General features: G+C 38.8%; 2 protein-coding genes across 3 annotated transcripts in view; both read left to right on the top strand.

The window, feature by feature from the left end:
* The window catches only part of SUCLG2 (succinate-CoA ligase GDP-forming subunit beta), a 257,299-nt gene that overhangs the window by 233,322 nt on the left and 3,138 nt on the right, over window positions 1-20,839 (top strand). The gene's annotated exons all lie outside the window — the stretch shown is intronic.
* LOC126948876 (60S ribosomal protein L12-like) lies at window positions 16,866-17,484 on the top strand. Its single transcript, XM_050781317.1, has one exon. It carries the CDS (start codon window positions 16,950-16,952, stop codon window positions 17,445-17,447), a length of 498 nt encoding a protein of 165 aa, XP_050637274.1. The 5' UTR covers window positions 16,866-16,949; the 3' UTR covers window positions 17,448-17,484.

Below are 20,839 nucleotides of genomic sequence, written 5' to 3'. Positions count from 1 at the left end.
ACTTCTGCTCTCATCTTTACAGAATCTTGTAGAGCAGGGGATAAGACAAAACTGGGCAAATATTAATAAAGGCAACATGATATGTGAGTATTTGGGCTCTAAGAGGTGAGGCAGGCATGAGGAAGATGGACTCAAAGGCCAGGCACAGAAAAAGCCTAAATGAAGTTGGTGGATGTTGGGAGGAGGGAATTATAGTGTCCAGACTTTGAGTACTCATATCAGGTTAGCCCTGTAATGGAAACATTACAAACATGCATTTTATGGAAATGCATAAAATTATTCCTAGGTGTATTACTCCATTCTCACGTTGCTAGTAAGGAACACCTTAGACTGGGTAATTTATAAAGATAAGGGGTTTAATTGACTTACAGTTCCGCATGGCCGGGGAGTCCTTAGGAAACTTACAATCATGGTGGAAGGTACCTCTTCACAGGATGGTGGGAGAGAGGATGCAAGTACGGGAAATGCCAGACACTTATAAAACCATCAGATTTCGTGAGACTCACTCGGTGTCACAAGAACAGCATGGGGGAACTGCCCGCATGATCCAGTAATATCCACCTGGTCCCACCCTTGACACCTGGGGATTATTACAGTGCAAGGCAAGATTTGGGTGGGGACACAGAGCCAAACCACATCACTACACCTGTTAACCATCCACAACCTTGGCAGCCTGATCCAGGAAAATCTATCTTCTTCAGCCTAATAAATCTGTCTCCAAAGACCCTGACCATATAATTCTACCTTCCATTCTCAGGTCCAGAAGCTTCCACCTAATGTGATGGGTGTCTCCACAACCTTCTGAGTATTGACCATCTCTCTTGTTGTAGCTGAAGATGCTTATTAAGTGTAAATGATACAGATGCTCTATCCATCAATTGCCCGCCCTTTAGTAAGATGCACAGATAATAAAGAGTCCACAGTTACCTCCTTATAGGCATTATCTTAGTAAATGGTAAAGTAGCTATTAAACTGGAACTTTATGGTTTATAAGATGTTCTTAGTTGAGCTGTGCCTTTGAAATCTCTTTCTCATTCTCAACATGAAGTTCACCACTAGATTATAAAATTAACAAAGGAAAAGAATGGCTTTCTGGTCACAGATTTCCTTTGTCCGCACGTCTCAACACAGTTGTACACATATTGTAAGATCTTAGTAAAATCATGTTGAATGTTCTTTTTTGTTGTTGTTGAGATGGAGTCTCACTCTGTCACCAGGCTGGAGTGCAGTGGCGCGATCTCAGCTCACTGTAACCTCTGCCTCCCAGGTTCAAGCAATTCTTCTGCCTCAGCCTCCCAAGTAGCTGGGGCTACAGGCATGCACCACCACACCCAGCTAATTTATTTGTATTTTTAGTAGAGACAGAGTTTCATCATGTTGGCCAGGATGATCTCAATCTCTTGACCTTGTGATCTGCCTGCCTCAGCCTCCCAAAGTGCTGGGATTACAGGTGTGAGCCACTGCGCCCGGCCTGAATGTTCTTATTTTAAACCTCCCTGTCTTATCGTATTTCTCATCGAAGCTATTTAGGGTGAAAGAAAAACCCGAAGTTTTGAAGCTTAGTCTCTGCGCCTCAGGTAGAGCTGACAGCCATTCACCTCTGTTCTGCATTTACTTGCCTCATTTGAGTAAACAACTTCCTGCCTTGAAGGACTGTACTGTATGCATGTAGACTGATTACTGTGCAAATCTTCTTTGCTTTTATTCTAAGAATTGAAAACGTTTCTCATCAGACTATCCTCCTCCTCAACATAACACAAATAGACTTTTAAAAAGCCAATTTTGATTATTTTCCTAGTCCAGTTTATGTCAAAGATGCAATTCAGTTCTCTTAACAGTCTTTATATTCTAATTAAACTCTTCCAATTTGCAGTTTTTGTCTTCATTCTTCATTTATTCATAAAAGCCAAATTTGACCTAGATATGTAGTAGTAGATGACAAAACATGGAGTTGCTAAGCCCCATTCTCCCAATGAATGCTATTTATCTTTCATTTTTATAGCAGTAAAATATTTATATAAACATACCATAGTGGAATAAAAACAACAATCTGGTGCTAGTGATCTTCACTGTGATTGACACATATTACTTAACTATACATTCAGTGTGTTTGTGCAGAAATGTTTCTCAAGGATTTTCTAATAGGTGATGCAAGTGAGGTCCTGAGAGATGAAGAGATGTGTCCAAGGTCCTGTACCTAAATCAGGGAAGAGCAAAGACTAGAACCCAGGTCTCCCACCTGACTGCTAGTGAATTGTTTTGCATCCCTGCTTCTTTGCTTGTTTTTTACTGAGGGAGAATTGTTCTGGGAACTATAAAAAGGACTCTGTTATCATATGTCTAGGGTCATATTGTAGTGTAATAGAGTATGTGGGGTACCCTGGCAGTGGTAGGACAGTGGGTCTTTAAATGGGTCTTTAAAGTGAGTCTTTAAAAAGAATGGGTCTTTAAATGTGGTAGACAGGGTATCAGGTTAGATAAGAGTTTGGGTAAGCTGCATGGTCAGATAGACCCAGATTGAAATTCCTGCTCAGACATTAAGCAGCTACAGGACTATGGGCAAGTTATTAACCTCTGTGATCTCCAGTGTCAACACCTGAACTTCTTGTGTGGATGAAATGACCTGATACTTATGATGTGCTTAGCATTACACCTCACACAGACTAACAGCCTTAATAAAAAGTTAACTATTCTTAGATATTACATGTTTATCTGAGTTATGGTTATTGAAAAACCCATATGTGCCTGATGGTAAAACTAGGATTACTGCAAGGGGAAAGGAAGAGATGACAGTCATGTTTCTTACTAAGTCTCATTGGAACATACAACAAGCACCTTCTTTAGAATTAAGATACACACACACACACTCACACTCACACACATGCACAGTATGCATATGGTGTATGTCTTTGTATGTGTGTGTATATTTCTTTGATTGTTTTTTACTTTATCATGCTGCCTAATGGAGGATTGTTTTTTGAAATATGAAAAGGACTCCTACATGTGTCTTTAAGTCATGTTGTAGGGTAGTTGTGGATTGAGTAGTCCTTTTGAGATTCTCCTTATTCTTCAATATCAAATTAACAGAGAAAGAACAATAGTTTTACTTTGTGGTGTATGGACCTTTGCAAATCAGTAACAAGAAAATAATCTATTATTTCCCACACCATCCCACACTTATATTTAATAATACTCCTCCTACTACTTTGTGTTTTAGTCTTTCCCTTACTTCTCCTGAAGCCAGAGATGAAAATATAATTTGCCAATATACAGCCAAATTCGTTTTTGGAACACATTGTTCTAGATTATTATCTTTCTCACTTACCACCAGTATGGTATATTGCATTGTTATAAAACAAAATCACAAACAATTTTCAGGTCAGTACATTTTAGTAAAGTCCATTTATTACGTTACCTGTTTTGTAGACGAGATACCTGACTTGTGACAAATGCTTGGACTTATATTTGATTGTTAAGTCACTTCAGACTCAATTCAATTTCATTTTCCTTTTTTCACCCAAGTCCATTTTCCCCATTTTTCTCCTGAATTTAGGATGGCAAGTGTATACTTTATGCCTTGCAAATAAATTGGTTTCTGTGTAATCATGATAATAAATCAAACCAACTGGGTGCTGCTGCCCATATCAAAGTCTGCAGCTTCCTAATACATGCCAATTAATTCTCTTCATGAAGCAATCAAACCATCCCTGCCTTCCTGGCAGTGTCTTTGATGTTTCCCTCACCTTTTCTTAAACATCTTAAAGAGAAACATGCCTCTGTGAAATGATTGCATGGTTCAGCAGGTTTTGATTTTCAGCTTCCAATTCAATCATGCAACCTGTCGTTCTAATTTTTTTTCACCTCACAATTATCCTATTTCTTTTCCTGCTTGTTTATTATCCACTCTGTGGATCATGTCAATAACAGTTTTTAAATCATTGTAAATTATAATAGTTTGACACTTATTTGGAGAAGCCTCATTTTTGACAAGGAGGAGGAAATTTCATATCATACTGTCATAAATTGGGGGTCAACTCAACATAAATTTCTCTTCTCATTAACATTTGAGAGAGAATGCTTCTAATATAAGACTTTAAGAAAACAGTCACTAAGATTTGAGTTTAAATTGTTTCCTCTGGCCTTACTAGCTGTATGAAAGCACAGACCTTCCCAGATAAAGGACCATAATTTTTTGTTAGTATTACGGTTCATGATTTTAGTTACATTTCTCAGAGCCAGAGTCAGACAGTTGGACATTCTGATTCACTGTAGTTTGTAAGCCAATTTCTTATGTACCTTCCTAATGAATAGTCAGAACTGTATCTTTTAAGTTCAAAGGAGTAGAAAATCTACATCAGAAGAGACCAGGATAACATCTGACCTGGTGTTCTAAGTGGGGTGTGGTAAGTGTATCTCTTCAGAAAATTACAGACATGATTTAGAGTTATTTTAATTGGTTCCTCTAAACAGGCCATCAACAGACAGTCAGTTTCTTTGTAAATTTAGCTGATGTAAATGGAATGCCAGCATCCTTTCATCACAGGACTGAGTGCTTGGTGATAGAGAACAGAGATGACTGAGCATGCTTTTGTAGTATCAGGAAGCAAGCAACCTAGAAATACTCTTAAATGGCATACCATCGTATTCTGACCCTAACATTGTGCAGACCTTTTTTGTTTTTAACCCATGACTTGGCCTAGAGCACACACAACTATTTCAAAGGTTTCACTGAATGCATTTCTTATAACGTTCACCTGTGTGTCTTTATTCCCAACTAGATAGTTCTCTCTCAATACTTTTTTGTTATCCCTGAGTTCCAGGAGAGGTCCAGGCCATTTGTGATTATCCCATGAGGAACAGTTAAAGGCAGTGGAAGCCCCACCTCTATGGAGGCAGAGATTAATCAGGATGGTATGGGCTTCAGGAACAGAGGTTGGGACAGCAAGCAAGATAGCTCACTGGAAGCAGGACTCAGGGACTTCAAAGATTCTTCCATCTCCAGGGCCCCCGTTCTGCCATGGCCAGGAAGGCAGGGATCTTGTGGTTAGCTTTTGGCACTAACTATATTTATATCAGAGAAAGGAAAAATTAGGGATGTGTCATAGCTTTTGTCAGTGAATACTGGCCCTGTCACTTTAGGATTAGGAATTCGCTTTACTGTTCATCAAAACAGCTTAATGTAATGGTGAAAGCTCTTGTCATTAGATAAACCTGTGTTCAAATCCTTGTCTGGCTATTAACTAGCTGCTGATCTTGGCAAACTACTTCAGCTCCCTGAGCCCCAGTTTTCCTGTCTCTAAAAATAGTGGAAATAAAATCATAGCTCATAGGAGTTTGGAAAGGGTTGAATTACTTATATGCCAGGTAAGTGGTGAGTAGCAATAATTGCTGACTACTAATAAGTACTGGTTATAGGTATATAATAAGTACTGGTTAATAGGTACTGGGCTTAGTGCCTTATTTTAATTATCTCATTTAATCCTGGCACCAACCCTGCAAAGGTAGGTACTAATATTATTATCCCCATTTTAAAGATGAAGAAACTGAGGCCCAAAGAAGTTAGCTAATTCACACACCTAGTAAGTGATAGAGCCAGTGCTTTTGTTGCAGAGATCAGAATCAGAACCCTACTCCATGGGTGGAATTTTACAGCTCCTCGAAGTCAGGATCATGTGTTATTTATCTTTGTATCTTATGTCTTCTTTTTGGCCTCAGAAGCTAGAACAGTATTTTGTTGTATCAGATGAGGTCCCACAATATAAAGATTAAAGAATAACTTTCAAACAGCTGTAGCCTCAACAATGCAATGGAGGGATGCAATGGCCCATCTTGCAAAGGAGGAAGCTCCCTGTCTTTGAAAAGGTTCAAGCTGCGGCTGGCTGAACCCTCAGGTCCTGCCTAGCTCTAAGATTTTCTGATTCATTCATCTCCCCGGCATGCCCACATTACATAAGGTGCCTTTCTCTGCTGGAGGAAAAGAGGAAAGAGTACACATCCGTGGGTTATGTGTTAAATCATTCAGCCTTCACTCCTACAAAGTAAAATCTCTGACTCAGGATTCTACCTACTGTTACTCTCTACGCTTTACTAAACAATCAGATTTTCATCTCCACTCCTATTTTTAGTTTTGAGAAACTAGTTCAGTTCCTTGTTAAAAAGTATTGTAAGCGTCATGTAGCACCATTATTAAGAAATGTCTTTTACAGTATGAATATAGTGCTAGGTGAGTTTATATAAATTATTCCATATTTGAGAAGGAACCATTTGGTACTTGTTCTGAATACAGTTGTTTAAGAGAAGAAAATTGCAGACAAGCAGTTTTGTTCCCTGCCATTTCAAAACCCTTGGCCTTGTCTACGCAGCTAGCAATGACGACTACCCTGAAAATGAAATTACTGTGGTACTTTCTAAGTACTCGAGTTCTTTAATTATTTCCAATATATTGCCAAATGAAACATTTATGAAAAAGCTTACAATTACACCAAGTATCTTGAAAATTTACACTTACGTTGGTGAAACATCAAACAGTACAGTGTAGTACTGTTTTTTTTTTCTGTAGACAAGAATTCTCTTTGCTCTTATTTTTCATGACTCATCCTTCCTTAACTCATCTTTCTTATCCTTTGAAATTTTCTTTTCAGAGAATCAAAAAAGCTTTCTTCATCATTTTTTTTTTTTGTCAATTCACAAGACCTCCACTTTTGAATAGTAGAAATAATGTTGGTTTTTCCACAGGGATTGGTTATAAATTCCTTCTCCACGCCGAAGTACACTGGCCTCTAGTGGATACCTGTCTCAGTTGTAGTTCATCTTGATCTTGCCTTAATTCACTTATTGTAGCACTAAATCACATATTTTAATAATTTTCAATAGCCTATATTAAGGAACACAATCAGAATTTCGGAGGGTTTGAAGTAGATTTTGTCATGAAATTGATTAAACTTTATGTGGATAGTCATATACTTAGCAATGTACTTAACAAATTTAGATTATTTCCTGCAATTTGTTAAGATGTAATTGTGATGTTAATTCCACAGTACTTTTCATTTAACACACATTGCACTTGAAGACTTAAGGCATATGTAACAGATCATTATAGAAATCAGCCCAACTTACTCATGTCAGAGAAATAAGATTCTGATAGGATACCAAATTATCTCATATTCCCTGTACATAGTCCTGATTAAGAAAAAGAAAAGCTAGCCTATTCCAAAGCAGTATTATTATAGTGGGATTTTTTAAGTGTAAAATTTAGGAAAATCATCTCTTTAAAAGTATGAATCTATGTCACTTTTTAGAACTTGCAGTTTAGTATATTTCAGTATGGCAAAGGATTCATTTCAATTTTCATATGTGGTCATTAAATGGTAAAAGCATATTCATGTTTATTCAATAATCTGCCATTAATTTAAGTGTGAAAAATATTTTATTGAAAGAGCTACCTAAATTCTTATTGAAAACTCTGCCTATCAGTGAACCAACAATTCAACCTTGAGTTTATTGATAAGTGACATCTGGTATTGGTTGTAGGTTCGTTCTGCCTCAGGGTCTCTCATGAGGTTGCAGTCAAGAAGTATGCCAGGTTCACTGTCATCTCAAGACTTGATTGATTGGGGCTGGAGGATCAGTCTGCTTCCAAAATGACTCACATGGCAGTTGGTAGGAGGCCTGAGGCCTTGGTTCCTTGCTGGATAGACGTCTCTTGAGCATTCGTCCTTATGGTATGGCAGTTGGCTTGCCCAGAGTGAGTGATCCAAGAGAGAGAACAAAGAGGAAGGAGGCCCAGTACTCTTCATAACTTGGTCTCAAAATTCGCACACTGTCATGTCTACCATATTCTGCTCATTAGAATGGATAGTGATCCAGTCTAGCCCATGGTCCAGAGGAGGATGATTAAGCTCTACATCTTGAAGAGAAGAACATTAAGGGATTTGCGGGCATATTTTAAAACTATCATGGAAGGAGATCTTCAAGGGAGAATTTGTCTCATGTTTAAGGAATGTGTTGCATCTGGATGTATAGAAAGGACATTTTAAGCTCTGACAAGGATTTGAGCCAAGTTGGCCAGTAGGGTGACTGAAGGTGTTAGAGTGGAAGATTATAGGGCAAACCATACGACACAGTAGATCTGGAGTCACATGAGGGTTTAGGATTACCAAATGTGTGGCTTAGAGGAGTTACCTAATGCCTCTATACTGTATGCCATCTGTAAAATATGGAAAGTAGTTACCTTCTTTACAGGGTCGTGGTGAGATATCAGTAAGTTAGGACATATAAAAGATTTAGGAAGAGCCTGGCATCTAGTAAGTGATTAAGAAGTGATAGCTACTTCAGCCTTAGTATGATTGCTGCCATATGTAAATTCATGCTGTGTAACTCTTCAGTCGTTTTTGTAGCCTGAGAAATCCTACTTGTGTCCTTCTCCAAACTTGCTTGGTTTCTTTTCTCTCTTTCTCTCTCTGTAGCTTTATTCTGCATTCTGTCATTCACACATGCAACAGTTTTCCAACCGAATATTTCATTATATGCAGAAATATTTTCAAATTCTGGCCAGGCATGGTGGCTCACACTTGTAATCCCAGTACTTTGGGAGGGCTAAGCAGGAGGATCACTTGAGCCCAGGATTTTGGGACCAGCCTAGGCAACATAGCGAGGCTCCATCTCTACCAAAAACTTTTTAAAAAATTATCTGGGCATGTGGCACATGCCTGTAGTCCCAACTACTCAAGAGCCTGAGGTGGGATTGCTTGAGCCTGGAAGGTCAAGTCTGCAATGAGCTGTGATCGTAACATTGCACTCCAGTCGGGGCAACAGAGCCAAGATGACACCTCATAAAGAAAAAAGAAATAGAAATTCTCAGATTATTTGAGGGAGAGGGAAAATCTGAAAGTTAGAGAGGGTAGCAACAGTATCAGGAAAGATGCACTGGTTTGGAAAGCATCTTCCAGGATGTTGATACATCTGTGTAGTCATGGGAAATACATAGATTAAGCAGTAAGGACAGATGCTGTTCTCAGATACATTTTGTCTAGTAAGCCTAGTGTTTTTAAAAATCCAGAATTTTGGCTTTTGAAAACTGGAAAGATCTGGGCATAATAGGCCTACATTCCCATGGCAACAATTGGATGGATTGTATAGCAACTGCCCCTTTTTAAAATGTCCTTGCTGGTATGTCAGAGTATTTTCTGTTGTCTTAATCTAATACCTGTCTACTCATTTACTCACCTGCCTGGCACTGAGTTTGAAACCACATCTTCCAATTAAAATTAACACTCTGCAAGTCAGTTAGTCAATAGAATCTCCCATAAGAAGTACCCCCAACATCAAGGTACTCGATACATCTATAAAAACAGTCATTTGGAACTGTAACATGAAACTGGGATGGAATTCCTGTTCTCAAATCTGCCAAGGCGGACATTAGTCTTCTCAACTAGGTGACAAGAACTTTAGAGTCTAGTTAGATGGCATAGTACGAAAGGGAACTCATGTAGCAGAAATGGGCATTACAGGAAGCATCACCTACTCAAGACAAACAAAAAAATGGGAGATGACCTCAGCTAGCCTTGAGCAACACAGAAGACCATCCAGGTTTCCGGGGTAAGAACTTTGACATGATATTCAAGGCAATCATGAAAATAAAAAGGAAATTAAAAGGTGGCACATCAAGACATTTACAAAAATATTGTTGTCAGCCCAAGAAGTTTCTACTTTGATAGGACACACAATAGACATTAAACAGGTTGAAAACTATTTTTTGGATCTAACATATTGGAAAATACATGTTCATGTGATAAACCCATACTGAGAAACGTGTGATAAGATGGATGAGGTAGGCATCTGCAAACAGGGACATTTGTCCAGACATTTCAGAGAATAAAGGAGAGTTACAGAGCAGGGAAGACAAAAGGAAGCTCTAGCATATCAGGAAAGCAAATGCTTGTCTACATTGTAGACTTAGGTACTGTGTGTGTATCTGTCTTTACTGAATGCTGCTCAATTCCTAGAAAAGCCATGTGAAATTTGAGAGCTTTAGTTTCCTTCCCCACAGTTTTTCTTGGTTGTTAAGCCATCCTATACATATTCCTTTTGGGAATTTTTTTTGGTTGACTGTTAACAGCTCAATAACACAGTTTATTTGCTTAGTAGAATAGAATAATGTGGCTTTTGAGATAAATGTATGGTGACTACTTGCAGCTGGGTCACTGGCATTTTATGGAAGTTAAACAACGCCTTTTGTTCAAGATTGCAGATCTACATTTTTAAATATTAACCATCTTCTCGAGTTTGTCTCCATGTTACACATGTTCCTTCTTTAGACAGACTAGGAGACCACATGGGGATTCAGTCTTATTGAGCCCATCTTTCATTATGCTGAAAATAAGGATTGCAAGTCACCTTCTTGATGGACTTTCCTTAGTTCTGTTTGTGGCTAATAAACTAAATGAAGCCATTTTAGTGCTGAGAAGCTCGTTTTCACCTGACAAGCCATCATCTGTCATTTATAATGGACAGGACCCAAGATAATAAAGCCTTTAGCTTGTTTTCCTTTTTCTGCCTTTAACTGGGGTGTAGATCCAGACAGCTAATGAGCAACAATTTCAGATTCTTAGGTATTAGCCATGTCCCAAAAAGAGCCAAGGAAAGAAATGTTTGTGATAATACTCATTTAATGGCTTGTGCTGAGAATGTGCAGATTTATTTGACTTTTATTTCATTGTGTAACCCATGACCATGGTTATCTTGTGGAGAGGGGGTAACTGAAAAAAATATTAACCTTCCAGTTCTAGAAGGTTGAATGGATTTTCCCAAAAGCAAGCTGGGTTGGTCAGAATGGCACATTATCAGTCTTAAAAGGAAACAATGGCACACTCATCTCACAGTATATGGAGGAAAGTTTACTTTTTAAAATATTGATAATGACGGTGTATGTGGGGTTAAGGGAACCTGGGCTGGCAGCCTGGGATCGCTTCTGTCCCAAAGCTGAAAGAGAGAGAAGGAGGTGACTACTTGACCAGAAGAGAATATCCTGTAATGAAGACTTTCTTGAGATGCTCAGATACCTTCTGTGGAGGAAACAGCCACCCAAGACAATCATACTGGGAAGGATGGGGGAATAAATGCCCCAGATTCCCTCTCCTCCTGCCAGGGTTCCCCAGATGTCAGATCCAAAAGGAACCCGTTAATCTGTTCTCTCTAGTCAGCCTCCCAGGTCCAAGAGGAGGTTGCAAAAGAGTGGAGAGGATCTGGAGAGGCCCCTGACAATTCTGCAGCACAGCTAGGTCCCAAATCATGATGTTTTGATAGTCTGTTTAACATGTGCCTCAGAGAATAGAATATTCTGGAATCCTTTTGGAAAAGGAGTCTAATAGCTAGAGAACTCTTCGAGGTCCACGAAAAGTTAACCATGGATGAGAGAAGGTGTGGCCAATCAATGATTTAGACACTTTGAGGTAGAAAGCATTTTGTTCAATTCCTTACTTAACAAGCTGTGGGGGAGTGCTCTGCCAATGTAGTTTGTAATTTGCTCCAGACGTGGTATACTGACGTTTGCTGAACAGCTAAATAAATAGATCTGAGTTCCACACAACAGATAACAGCAAGGTCAGACAGTGATATTAGTAATTTTATAATATTATCTACAGCTGAGAATGTTTTTGGCAACAGTGACACTTGATACTGCTGGTCAGTGTAGAATGAATTCTACAAGATTCCATTCCTCCTGATATTAAGTATTACCGGGCACCAGCCCTGCCCAGGCATTTCAGAGGAGCCTTAATTCAAATGGGATGTTGATTTTTATAATAAATGTTATAACTTTCTTGCATTATTTTTTATTTGGTTTTCCTCTTAATTCACCTGAATTTAAGTTTGAGATATTAATGAATTTTTTCAGCAGTGACTGAAAATTCTGAAATTTCAGAATTTAAGATTCTGAGTGTGAGGTTTGGCATTAGAGTCATTTTACTGGAATGAACAAAAGGTGGGGATTTGGGGAAATGAAGTGGAAACTTGTTTTTGTAAAGAAATTTGGCAGTAAATTGCCTTTCACAAATATACTAGTGAGATTTGTAATGAATAAAACATGTATGTGTTTTAAAAATACTTTTACTTAAAATAATTTTAATATAAATTTTAGCCTATAAGAAATAGCTTATAGATCACTGATATCTTCGCTGGAATTTTATGTTTTTACTCTTTCCAGCCAGATATTTATCCACTAGGATTTTGATATGAATCTTTATCAACCCCTTATTTTTCCAGAAAACTAAATGATCAAATAGGTTTATTTGAACAGATGCCTAAAACCTCACAGAATCATTATATTCCACCTTTGTTTTACATTAGATTTGTTATTTACAGAAACAGTGGGTTTTGCCATTAACTAAATTTGTCTTCATTTCTCTGTGGTGTGAAGTGTGAATCTGTGTGGTCCTAAGTTTTGGTTCTCTCTGCTTGGCTATTTTTTTTTTCTAATTGATGTTAATCACAAATAAAGGAGAAGAAAGCACTCATGGAAATATTTTTTTTCCCTCTTGCTTGTAGGGACAGTAACCCTGTGGAGACTGATACGTTGCAATGATAGATGGATAGACATCCTGTTTATAGATTAATAAATGGGTCCTTCACCAAGTTGCCAATTTTATGGGTGTTCTCTATATTAACCCTCCAACAAATGATGATGGATATTTACATGCATCAAGATGACATAAGTCTGAGATGATTGGACAAAATGTGGCTCAGAAAGAATGTGCCAATAAATATTCTTAATCTGCACCAATGTAACTCCCATTACAAATGAAATATAGATATTGCATTATAAGCAATGAGTATCCTGCTTTGAAAGCAATTATCTGTTAAGCTGGAAAGACAGTTTTGTAACCAAATATTTCTGAACAGTCAATTCTAATAGCTGATTTGTTAAGAGAGAATTATATACCTCTTTTTTGAAGTCTTTTGATGCCCTTTTATGAAATAGTATGACCAAAATCTCTTTGCTCTATTTTTTTTTTAGCTTTGAATATCTCTGTGGCCAAATTATACATTATGGTAGTTTTTGCATGATTTATTTTAAACACACAGCACTCAAAAAAGAACCTTGCATTTGCCATTCTAAATGTCCAAGTGGTTTTTGTTTTGTAATCATGACAATGGTTCTGATTCTCAGTTCAGAAGGATATGGGAACTATTGCTGGAAAAAGTAGAAACTGTGTTTGTGCTATTCCCCCAAATTTCTGTGCCCTTCAGTCCGTTTAACTCCTTGTCTCCTGTTCCTATTTATAATGCCAATCAATATTTCCGTCTTTAGATTTTTCTTCTTCCGAAAATCCTGTTAATACCTGACTTAACCACTACTACCCTGTCTGCTGACAACTACAGAAGCATTTATATGCCACCCTTGGCCTGACCAGGGCCTTTGTAGTTGCTATTCTTGATTGTGAAAGGCTTCTACTTTTGTAGATACTATAACTTTGACCTAAATGATGAAATGATTAGCATCTATGTAAAGAAGGACCCTAGATCTCTGTGCCACCTAATCACAAATATACCAGCTCCTACACACCTTTTCTGACAGCTCTCTGCAGATCACATTTCCAACCCATTGACGCTTTTGCAGAAAATGACTAAATTAAAGTGTTATAACTTAGAACACAGATGGTCTGCTAAAGCTCACATTAAGCTAGAATCCAAATTATTTGACCAGAAGATTTTTTCAAGGAGCATTACTTAGGTCTAATACTCCATAGAATATACTTTGGAGAAGTTTGATTTAAGGAAACAGGTCCTTGTTTTGGGAGGAAGTATGGCTTTATAATTTATATGGTGCAGTATTCACATTAGTTTTTAACCTGTTAAGCTATACCAGTATTCCTAATGGAAGATGTCTTCATTCTCTTTAGAGCTGGAAGTCTATATTTAAATTTTTTGCTTTACATATACCTAAACCTACATAATTAATATATTCTTGGTAGTTATGCAGGATGTGAATTGGATTTCTTTACTGCCTGATCTTTTCTTTGTAAAAATTATTAAAGGAGGGGCAATGTTGACAGGCTACACCGTTAGTTATAATTATGTGTAATTAATATGTGTCATGTAACTCCAAAGTTAAGGAAACAAATATATTATACACTTGCATTGACTCTTTCCTCCACTTCCGTGACAGACATTGTTAACAGGTCAAAGATCTCTGCCATGGAACTAGAATGTGCCCCCATCATCATTCTCCGAGCAGCCACGTACAGAGTTACCATGCCTTCCAGTGGCCATTCCACTGCCTGATATCTAAAATCTGTATTGATGATGATGTCTCACCATTAGAATTTTTATGACCGTAATTTCAAAGAGTATTAGTGGCAACAGTATAAATTTCAGTGTTTCAGAAATGGGGAGGAGGAGCTATCAGTCTGCAGAGAGAGGTCTTGTTAGGAACATCTGTTTCAGCTCAGGACAGAGTTTAGTGTTTGAAGGCCAGGCCCCACTCTTGTACCTTCATGACCCCTCCCCAGCCCCATCTAACTAGGAAATGCAAACCATGAGCTCTGGACAACTCTTTTATCAGTAAACAGGAAATATCTTTATTTGTAAAGAACTAAAACCCATTGGTCCACAAACCTATAAAAGATATCTTACAAATCAAAAGATTGATTTTAATTCAGCAGCAAAATTTGAAAGCAAGAAATACTTGGGCACCAGAATACAGGACTCAGAAGCATGTCCTTGAAGCTTGGAAATAGGACCAACATGGAGCTGGAACTCTTGACTAATCTTGGGAGTCTCTGATTATAGAGAGACTACCAGAGGGAGTGGAAAGAACATGGACTTTACAGTAAGACTGACTTAGTTTAAATCTTGACTCCATTGCCTACTGCTGTGTGACGTTTAAGCTCATTGAGTTTGTTTATTTACCAGGGAAAGTTGAAATACATAATTTCTAGCACCTAGGAAAATTAACACTCAATAAACCTTAATCCTCCATACAATTTTGCTTATTCTAGCAAGGAGTAAATTATAGAATGTAAGTAAAGTGAAGAATATAGGAAGAAGAGAATAAACAGAGTAAGGACAGATTAGAGTCCAATTAGACCCATTTCCCTAGGTTCACCTGACTGCTGTCAGAGGTCAACCTGAATGGAAACTTGACTCTCCAACAAGTTACTGTCCCCAGAGGATCTATCCATAAGATGTCGTTTCCATGCTCTCAGTTCAGAGAAGTTGGAATAAAATGATTGGTTCATCTCAACTGATGAATTTAAAATTCCCAAATCTTGTTTTGTATTAAGGGTGTTGTATAAGACATTTCCTTTTGATTTTGAGATTTTCGGGCAGGATCGTGGACTCACTAAAATTATTTCTTTTTTCCTTGGAAGAAATTAAAAGGGCAGAGTGGGAGGGTATCTTTCGAGGAATGCTATTTTTCACATGTCAATTTTAGCTATTTTGGAGGTATATGAATTGCTTTATTCCAAGGATCGTGGCATTTGAATTCATACGAAAGAAAATAATTTCAAACTCCAAGAATATACCAAAGGTAGAAATGTGAGCCTGAGCAGCTTGCCAGAATTTCAGCAGAAGGCAAATCTGGTCCCAATCGAACCAATCTGTTGGTTTATTTGTATTATTACAATAAAGCCCAAGATTGAATTCCTCACCTGAATCACTTCCTTATTGACTGAATCCATTTAGACTCCCCTCTAATTTAGCAGAGTATTTTTTATTAAAGCCAGGCATACAAACATCAATTATCCAAGCTGCATCTCATTTCCTTCACCATTTATTTTTCTTCGTTGGCTGCCAATGGATTAGAAGACATGATTAGAATTCATCAGGAAAATAAAAACAACAAAAAAGAAAGAAAAACAGTTTCACAAAAACAGATGCTTAAACAAAAGCAACAACGTTCAGAATTAAAATAGCTTGTGATTTTTTTTTAAAGTCCTTATCTTGACTAATATAAACATGCTTGCTTGATTTTTATCAACCTCGTGCTGCTGCAGTGGGACTAAATTAGCATTCCTGATTGGAATAGGAAAAGACAAAACCTAATAGTTGCACTTACTGTGCTTCTTGTATATGCTACAGTATTTCTAAATACAATGCAGCACTTAACTATTTGCAATAACCATTGCCAAGTGGCTGACTTACTGTGAAAGTTTTCTATTTGTTCACTTCCAGTCAATGTCAGGGAGGAAAAAAGAACAAAACAGAGGCTTTCCTTCTATGAACTTGTTAAGGTAACAGGTTTTGTTTTAAAGTAATGTTGTTAAAGTTGGTTGGACTCCTTTATGTAATTGGCCACCACTACTTCCTGGGTACCTTAGTGTTATCAGTGATGGCAAGAAAATAACACAACAAAGAGAGACAACGTAATGTCTGAAAAGTGTTATCAAAGATACATCAAATGACACAAAGAAGGAGGGGTGATGGAATACTTGCGGTGAATTTGAGGGGAAATGAACCAAGTCACATCTATGTCAGGTTGGCAAACTATGATCTGTGGGCCAAATCTGACCCACCACTTGTTTTTGTAAATAAAGTTTTATTGGAATACGACCATGCTCATTCACTTACATATTGTTTGTCTATGATTGCTTTCATGCTGCAACAAGGGTAAGTAGCTGTGACAGAGACTGGCTCACAAAACCTAAAATCTGTACTGATAGAGCTCTTAAAAGAGAAACGTTGTCAACCTCTGGTGGATGTCAGTGGCTCCCCTATCATTACCCAGCTGTTCCTGACTGCCCTGCATGTGCTGTAGTGAAACAGACATTGGTTTGAACTATAACTGCTTAATAACTAGGAGACCCTAAATTTTCTGAGCCTCAGTTTATCTATAAAATGGAGGTTAAAAATACATATATAGCTCTCGGCTTTCGGCTCGGAGGGGGCGAAGGTGCAACTTTCTTCGGTCGTCCCGAATCCGGGTTCATCCCACACCAGCCGCCTCCACCATGCCGCCGAAGTTCGACCCCAACGAGATCAAAGTCCTATACCTGAGGTGCACCGGAGGTGAAGTCGGTGCCACTTCTGCGCTGGCCCCCAAGATCGGCCCCCTGCGTCTGTCTCCAAAAAAGGTTGGTGATGACATTGACAAGGCAACGGGTGACTGGAAGGGCCTGAGGATTACAGTGAAACTGACCATTCAGAACAGACAGGCCCAGATTGAGGTGGTGCCTTCTGCCTCTGCCCTGATCATCAAAGCCCTCAAGGAACCACCAAGAGACAGAAAGAAACAGAAAAACATTAAACACAGTGGGAATATCACTTTTGATGAGATCGTCAACATTGCTCGACAGATGCGGCACCGATCCTTAGCCAGAGAACTCTCTGGAACCATTAAAGAGATCCTGGGCACTGCCCAGTCTGTAGGCTGTAATGTTGATGGCCGCCACCCCCATGACATCATAGATGACATCAACAGTGGTGCTGTGGAATGCCCAGCCAGTTAAGCACAAAGGAAAATATTTCAATAAAGGATCATTTGACCAAAAAAAATACATATATAAGCTTATTGTAAATTCATTGTAGATGCTCAATAAATGTTAATTTCCTGCCTGACCTTACTACAGTCTATGTAGGTGTCTTAAAACCAAAGACTTCTCAAACTCTGTCATGGCATTTGCCCTATGAGGCTCTGCATGATTTGTGAGGGGGCCCATCTCGTTTCCATCACTCTACTTCTTAGGCCCCAGGAACCTGACACTCCATATTCTGTTCAGGTTCTCAAATGCACCACACTCTTTTCTGTCCCTCCACCTTTATACATAGCATTCTGTTGTCTTAAGATACTTTTCTCCCTCTCTTAATCTTGATCTACTTGCCATCTTCTGGACTGCCCTTCAGACTCTAGCATAAATGTCTCTGCCTATGAGAGGCCCTCCCTCACCACCTAGTGTAATATGGGTCTTGTCCCACTACTCACATAGGACCTAGCATTTTCCTCCCCTTCATAACTATTATCATGGTTTGCAGTTTTAGATATATAGAACCTTTTTGCCTAATTTTAAAATCTTTCTTGCTGGCTTAGCTACTGACTACAAGCACAGGGCCCATAGTAGGCCCTGAAGAATATATATATTAAATTAATAATTCTTTTTATTGAGCAATCTTGCAATATTTTTATTTCATTAAGGGGAGTCATTATCATGTTGAAGAAAAAGCTAAATTTGTTAGACTGACAACGTACAGGCTGCATAATTTGACACAAGTTGTTTTTACCCCTCTGAGTCTTGGTTTTCTCATCTGCGAAAGGGAGGTAGGTGATATCTGTCTCACAAGTGTATGGCAGAGTTGGCTGTGGTAATGAACATGAAGAGACTAAGCCAGCACTCATTATAGGGCTTCTCTAGGTTTGCTGGCTCAGAAGGATATTTGACAGTAGATAAAGCTGTGACCCCTTGATTCTCCCAGATCTTCACCTCAATCTGGGGATGATTGTACCCACCTCCTGTGATACTCATGTGTTAAATGTGTTAGTACACATACAATAATTAGAATACTGAATACAACCTGCTAAATGCTTTAGTAACATTAATTATGGTTGTATTTGTGATTGCTATTCATATATCAACTCTTAAGGACCATGGACACTTTGCCTAGAAAAGTACACATTTAGACAAAAATTCTATAGACAGCTGCGAAAAATTCACAATTCCTCTGAAACTCACAATCCTCTCCTGAATACATATGGTGTGCACTAACACTTGCCATTATCTGAAACTCATAGCCCTATCCTGAATCCATGTGCTGTGGGTTACCACTTGCCATTGGAGGTCTTGGAGGCCATATCCTGTAGGAGCAGGGCAGCCATGGGATTTAACTACTATTATCCCCCCAAAATGTTGTGTTTGTGAATTCACCTGACTGGGGAATCCCTAATGTTCATCAGATAATCAAAAGGATCCATGTTCCAAAGAAGAGGTTTAGTATTGATTTTTGTTGGTTTGTTTATTTGGGCAGTGGGGATGATGTTGACAGAAGCTTGATAAATAGCAAGGGCTGTAGCTGTTCTTTTTTCAAAGTTTGGTTTTTACTTTTAATTGTGGACTAAAATCTGCAGCTAGAGTGTGTTTTGCAAAGCAAAACACCCACAGACATTTGAAAAACTTGCACGTGGACTGCCCGACCACCTGCACAGCTGCCAGCGCAAACTTGCCTTGGGATCAGCTGTCTGGGATCTGGGGACCTGGGCCCTGTATCTGGCACTTCAGCTTCCTCATTAGATGATCTTTACTTTTGTGAAACAGTAAATAGCAACCCTCATAATTGTCACCCGAGAATTAGAAAAAGCCTCGGTTCCCAAAAGCACTTGGGATCTTCCGGGAGAGTCTCTGGGTACTTAAATAGACCTAACACTGAATTCTTAAAAAAAAAAAAAAAAAAAAAAATTCTCTTTGCCAGGGGGCTGGGGGAAAATAATTAAAAGTTACTGTTGATAACGTCATGGAACAGCAGTTAGTAGTTGTAAAATGAATGAACATGTGAGGCACACATTGACAATTTGACATGCTTTATAAATGCTAAATAATAATAATGATGTCACGAGGCTTTCATTTTTAAACTATCTTAATTTCATTCCCAGTTTGAGATTGCAGATTACAGTAGTTAATTATAGAAATTGGCCCAGAGTTAAACCTTAAATCAGATTTCCATTAAAGTGCATGACTGCAGCAAATTACTTTACAGTAGGAGAGAAGGCGAGAATAGCATAATCTCTGGTTGAGTAGCATCTTCTCACCACCCAGGGTGGTGACTTCCCTCTTAGGGTGCTGTGGTATATCGTGTGTCCTAAACAATCCCATTTCCCTGAGCTAAGCAGCCTGCGTATTTCTAGGTCTTGTTGCTCTTCTTGTAGAAATCTCAATTACTTTGTTAGTATTGGTCATACTCTTTCTGCTTCTCTATCTTCCTCATGACTTCTCACTCTCCCTTTTGCATTTTCTCTCTCTCTCTTATTCTTTTGCATTCTCTCATGGCTTCTCTTACTACTTCTTGTTCACTCATTCTCTTTCTCACTCTCTTTCTCTCTCTCTCTCTCTCTCTTTCTCTCACCCCCATGCTCTCTCATGGTTGTTCTGTATTTCTCATTGTCTCTCATGCACTCAATCTCCTCTGTCCTTCTGTTCCCCTCCTATAACTTCTCTTCTGCCTTTCAAGGAGGCTACTTTCAAGACTTGCCTCCACCCAGTTCTAAAGAAGGAAGAGGCTAGGCCTGGCGGCTCACACCTATAATCCCAACACTTTGGGAGGCCAAGGCAGGAGGATCAGTAGAGGTCAGGAGTTCAAGACAGCTGGCCAACATGTCAAAACCACGTCTCTACTAATAATACAAAAACTAGCCAGGTGTGGTGGCAGGGGCCTGTAGTCCCAGCTACTTGGGAGGCTGAGGTATGAGAACCCGGGAGGCGGAGGTTGCAATGACTCAAGACTGCACCACTGCACTCCAGCCTGGGCAACACAGTGAAAATGTGTCTCAAAAAACAAATAAATAAAATAAAAAGGAAGAAATAAGAGGATCCAAGTTCCCATCCCTGGCCTCTGGCACCTGACAATCTCGGCCTCACCTGTATTATCTTAAGTTACTTCACCATTCAACCATTAGTTCCTCAATAAACTAAGTTGGGTGACATATCTGCCTTTATCCTGGCTGCTCCCTTTATCTCAGATCCTGCTCTTTTTTTTCTTCTTGTCTACCAGACCGTCACCTCTTCCAAAAATCCTCTGTCATATCAGCAGCCTGCATCACTGCCTCTGCGCTGGTCTTGGCTGTGTGAGACCATCTGTAGACCCTGTATTGTCATTGCCAGTTTATTGGTCTGGCTCTCAAACTAGTCTTTGAATT

The sequence above is a fragment of the Macaca thibetana genome, chromosome 2 (assembly GCF_024542745.1).
Source record: "Macaca thibetana thibetana isolate TM-01 chromosome 2, ASM2454274v1, whole genome shotgun sequence".
Taxonomy (NCBI): domain Eukaryota; kingdom Metazoa; phylum Chordata; class Mammalia; order Primates; family Cercopithecidae; genus Macaca; species Macaca thibetana.
This window is presented reverse-complemented; position numbering and strand designations above follow the sequence as displayed.

Excerpts from the sequence above, each read along its gene's own strand:
- LOC126948876 (XM_050781317.1), top strand. The coding sequence starts at position 16,950 with ATGCCGCCGAAGTTCGACCCCAACGAGATCAAAGTCCTATACCTGAGG.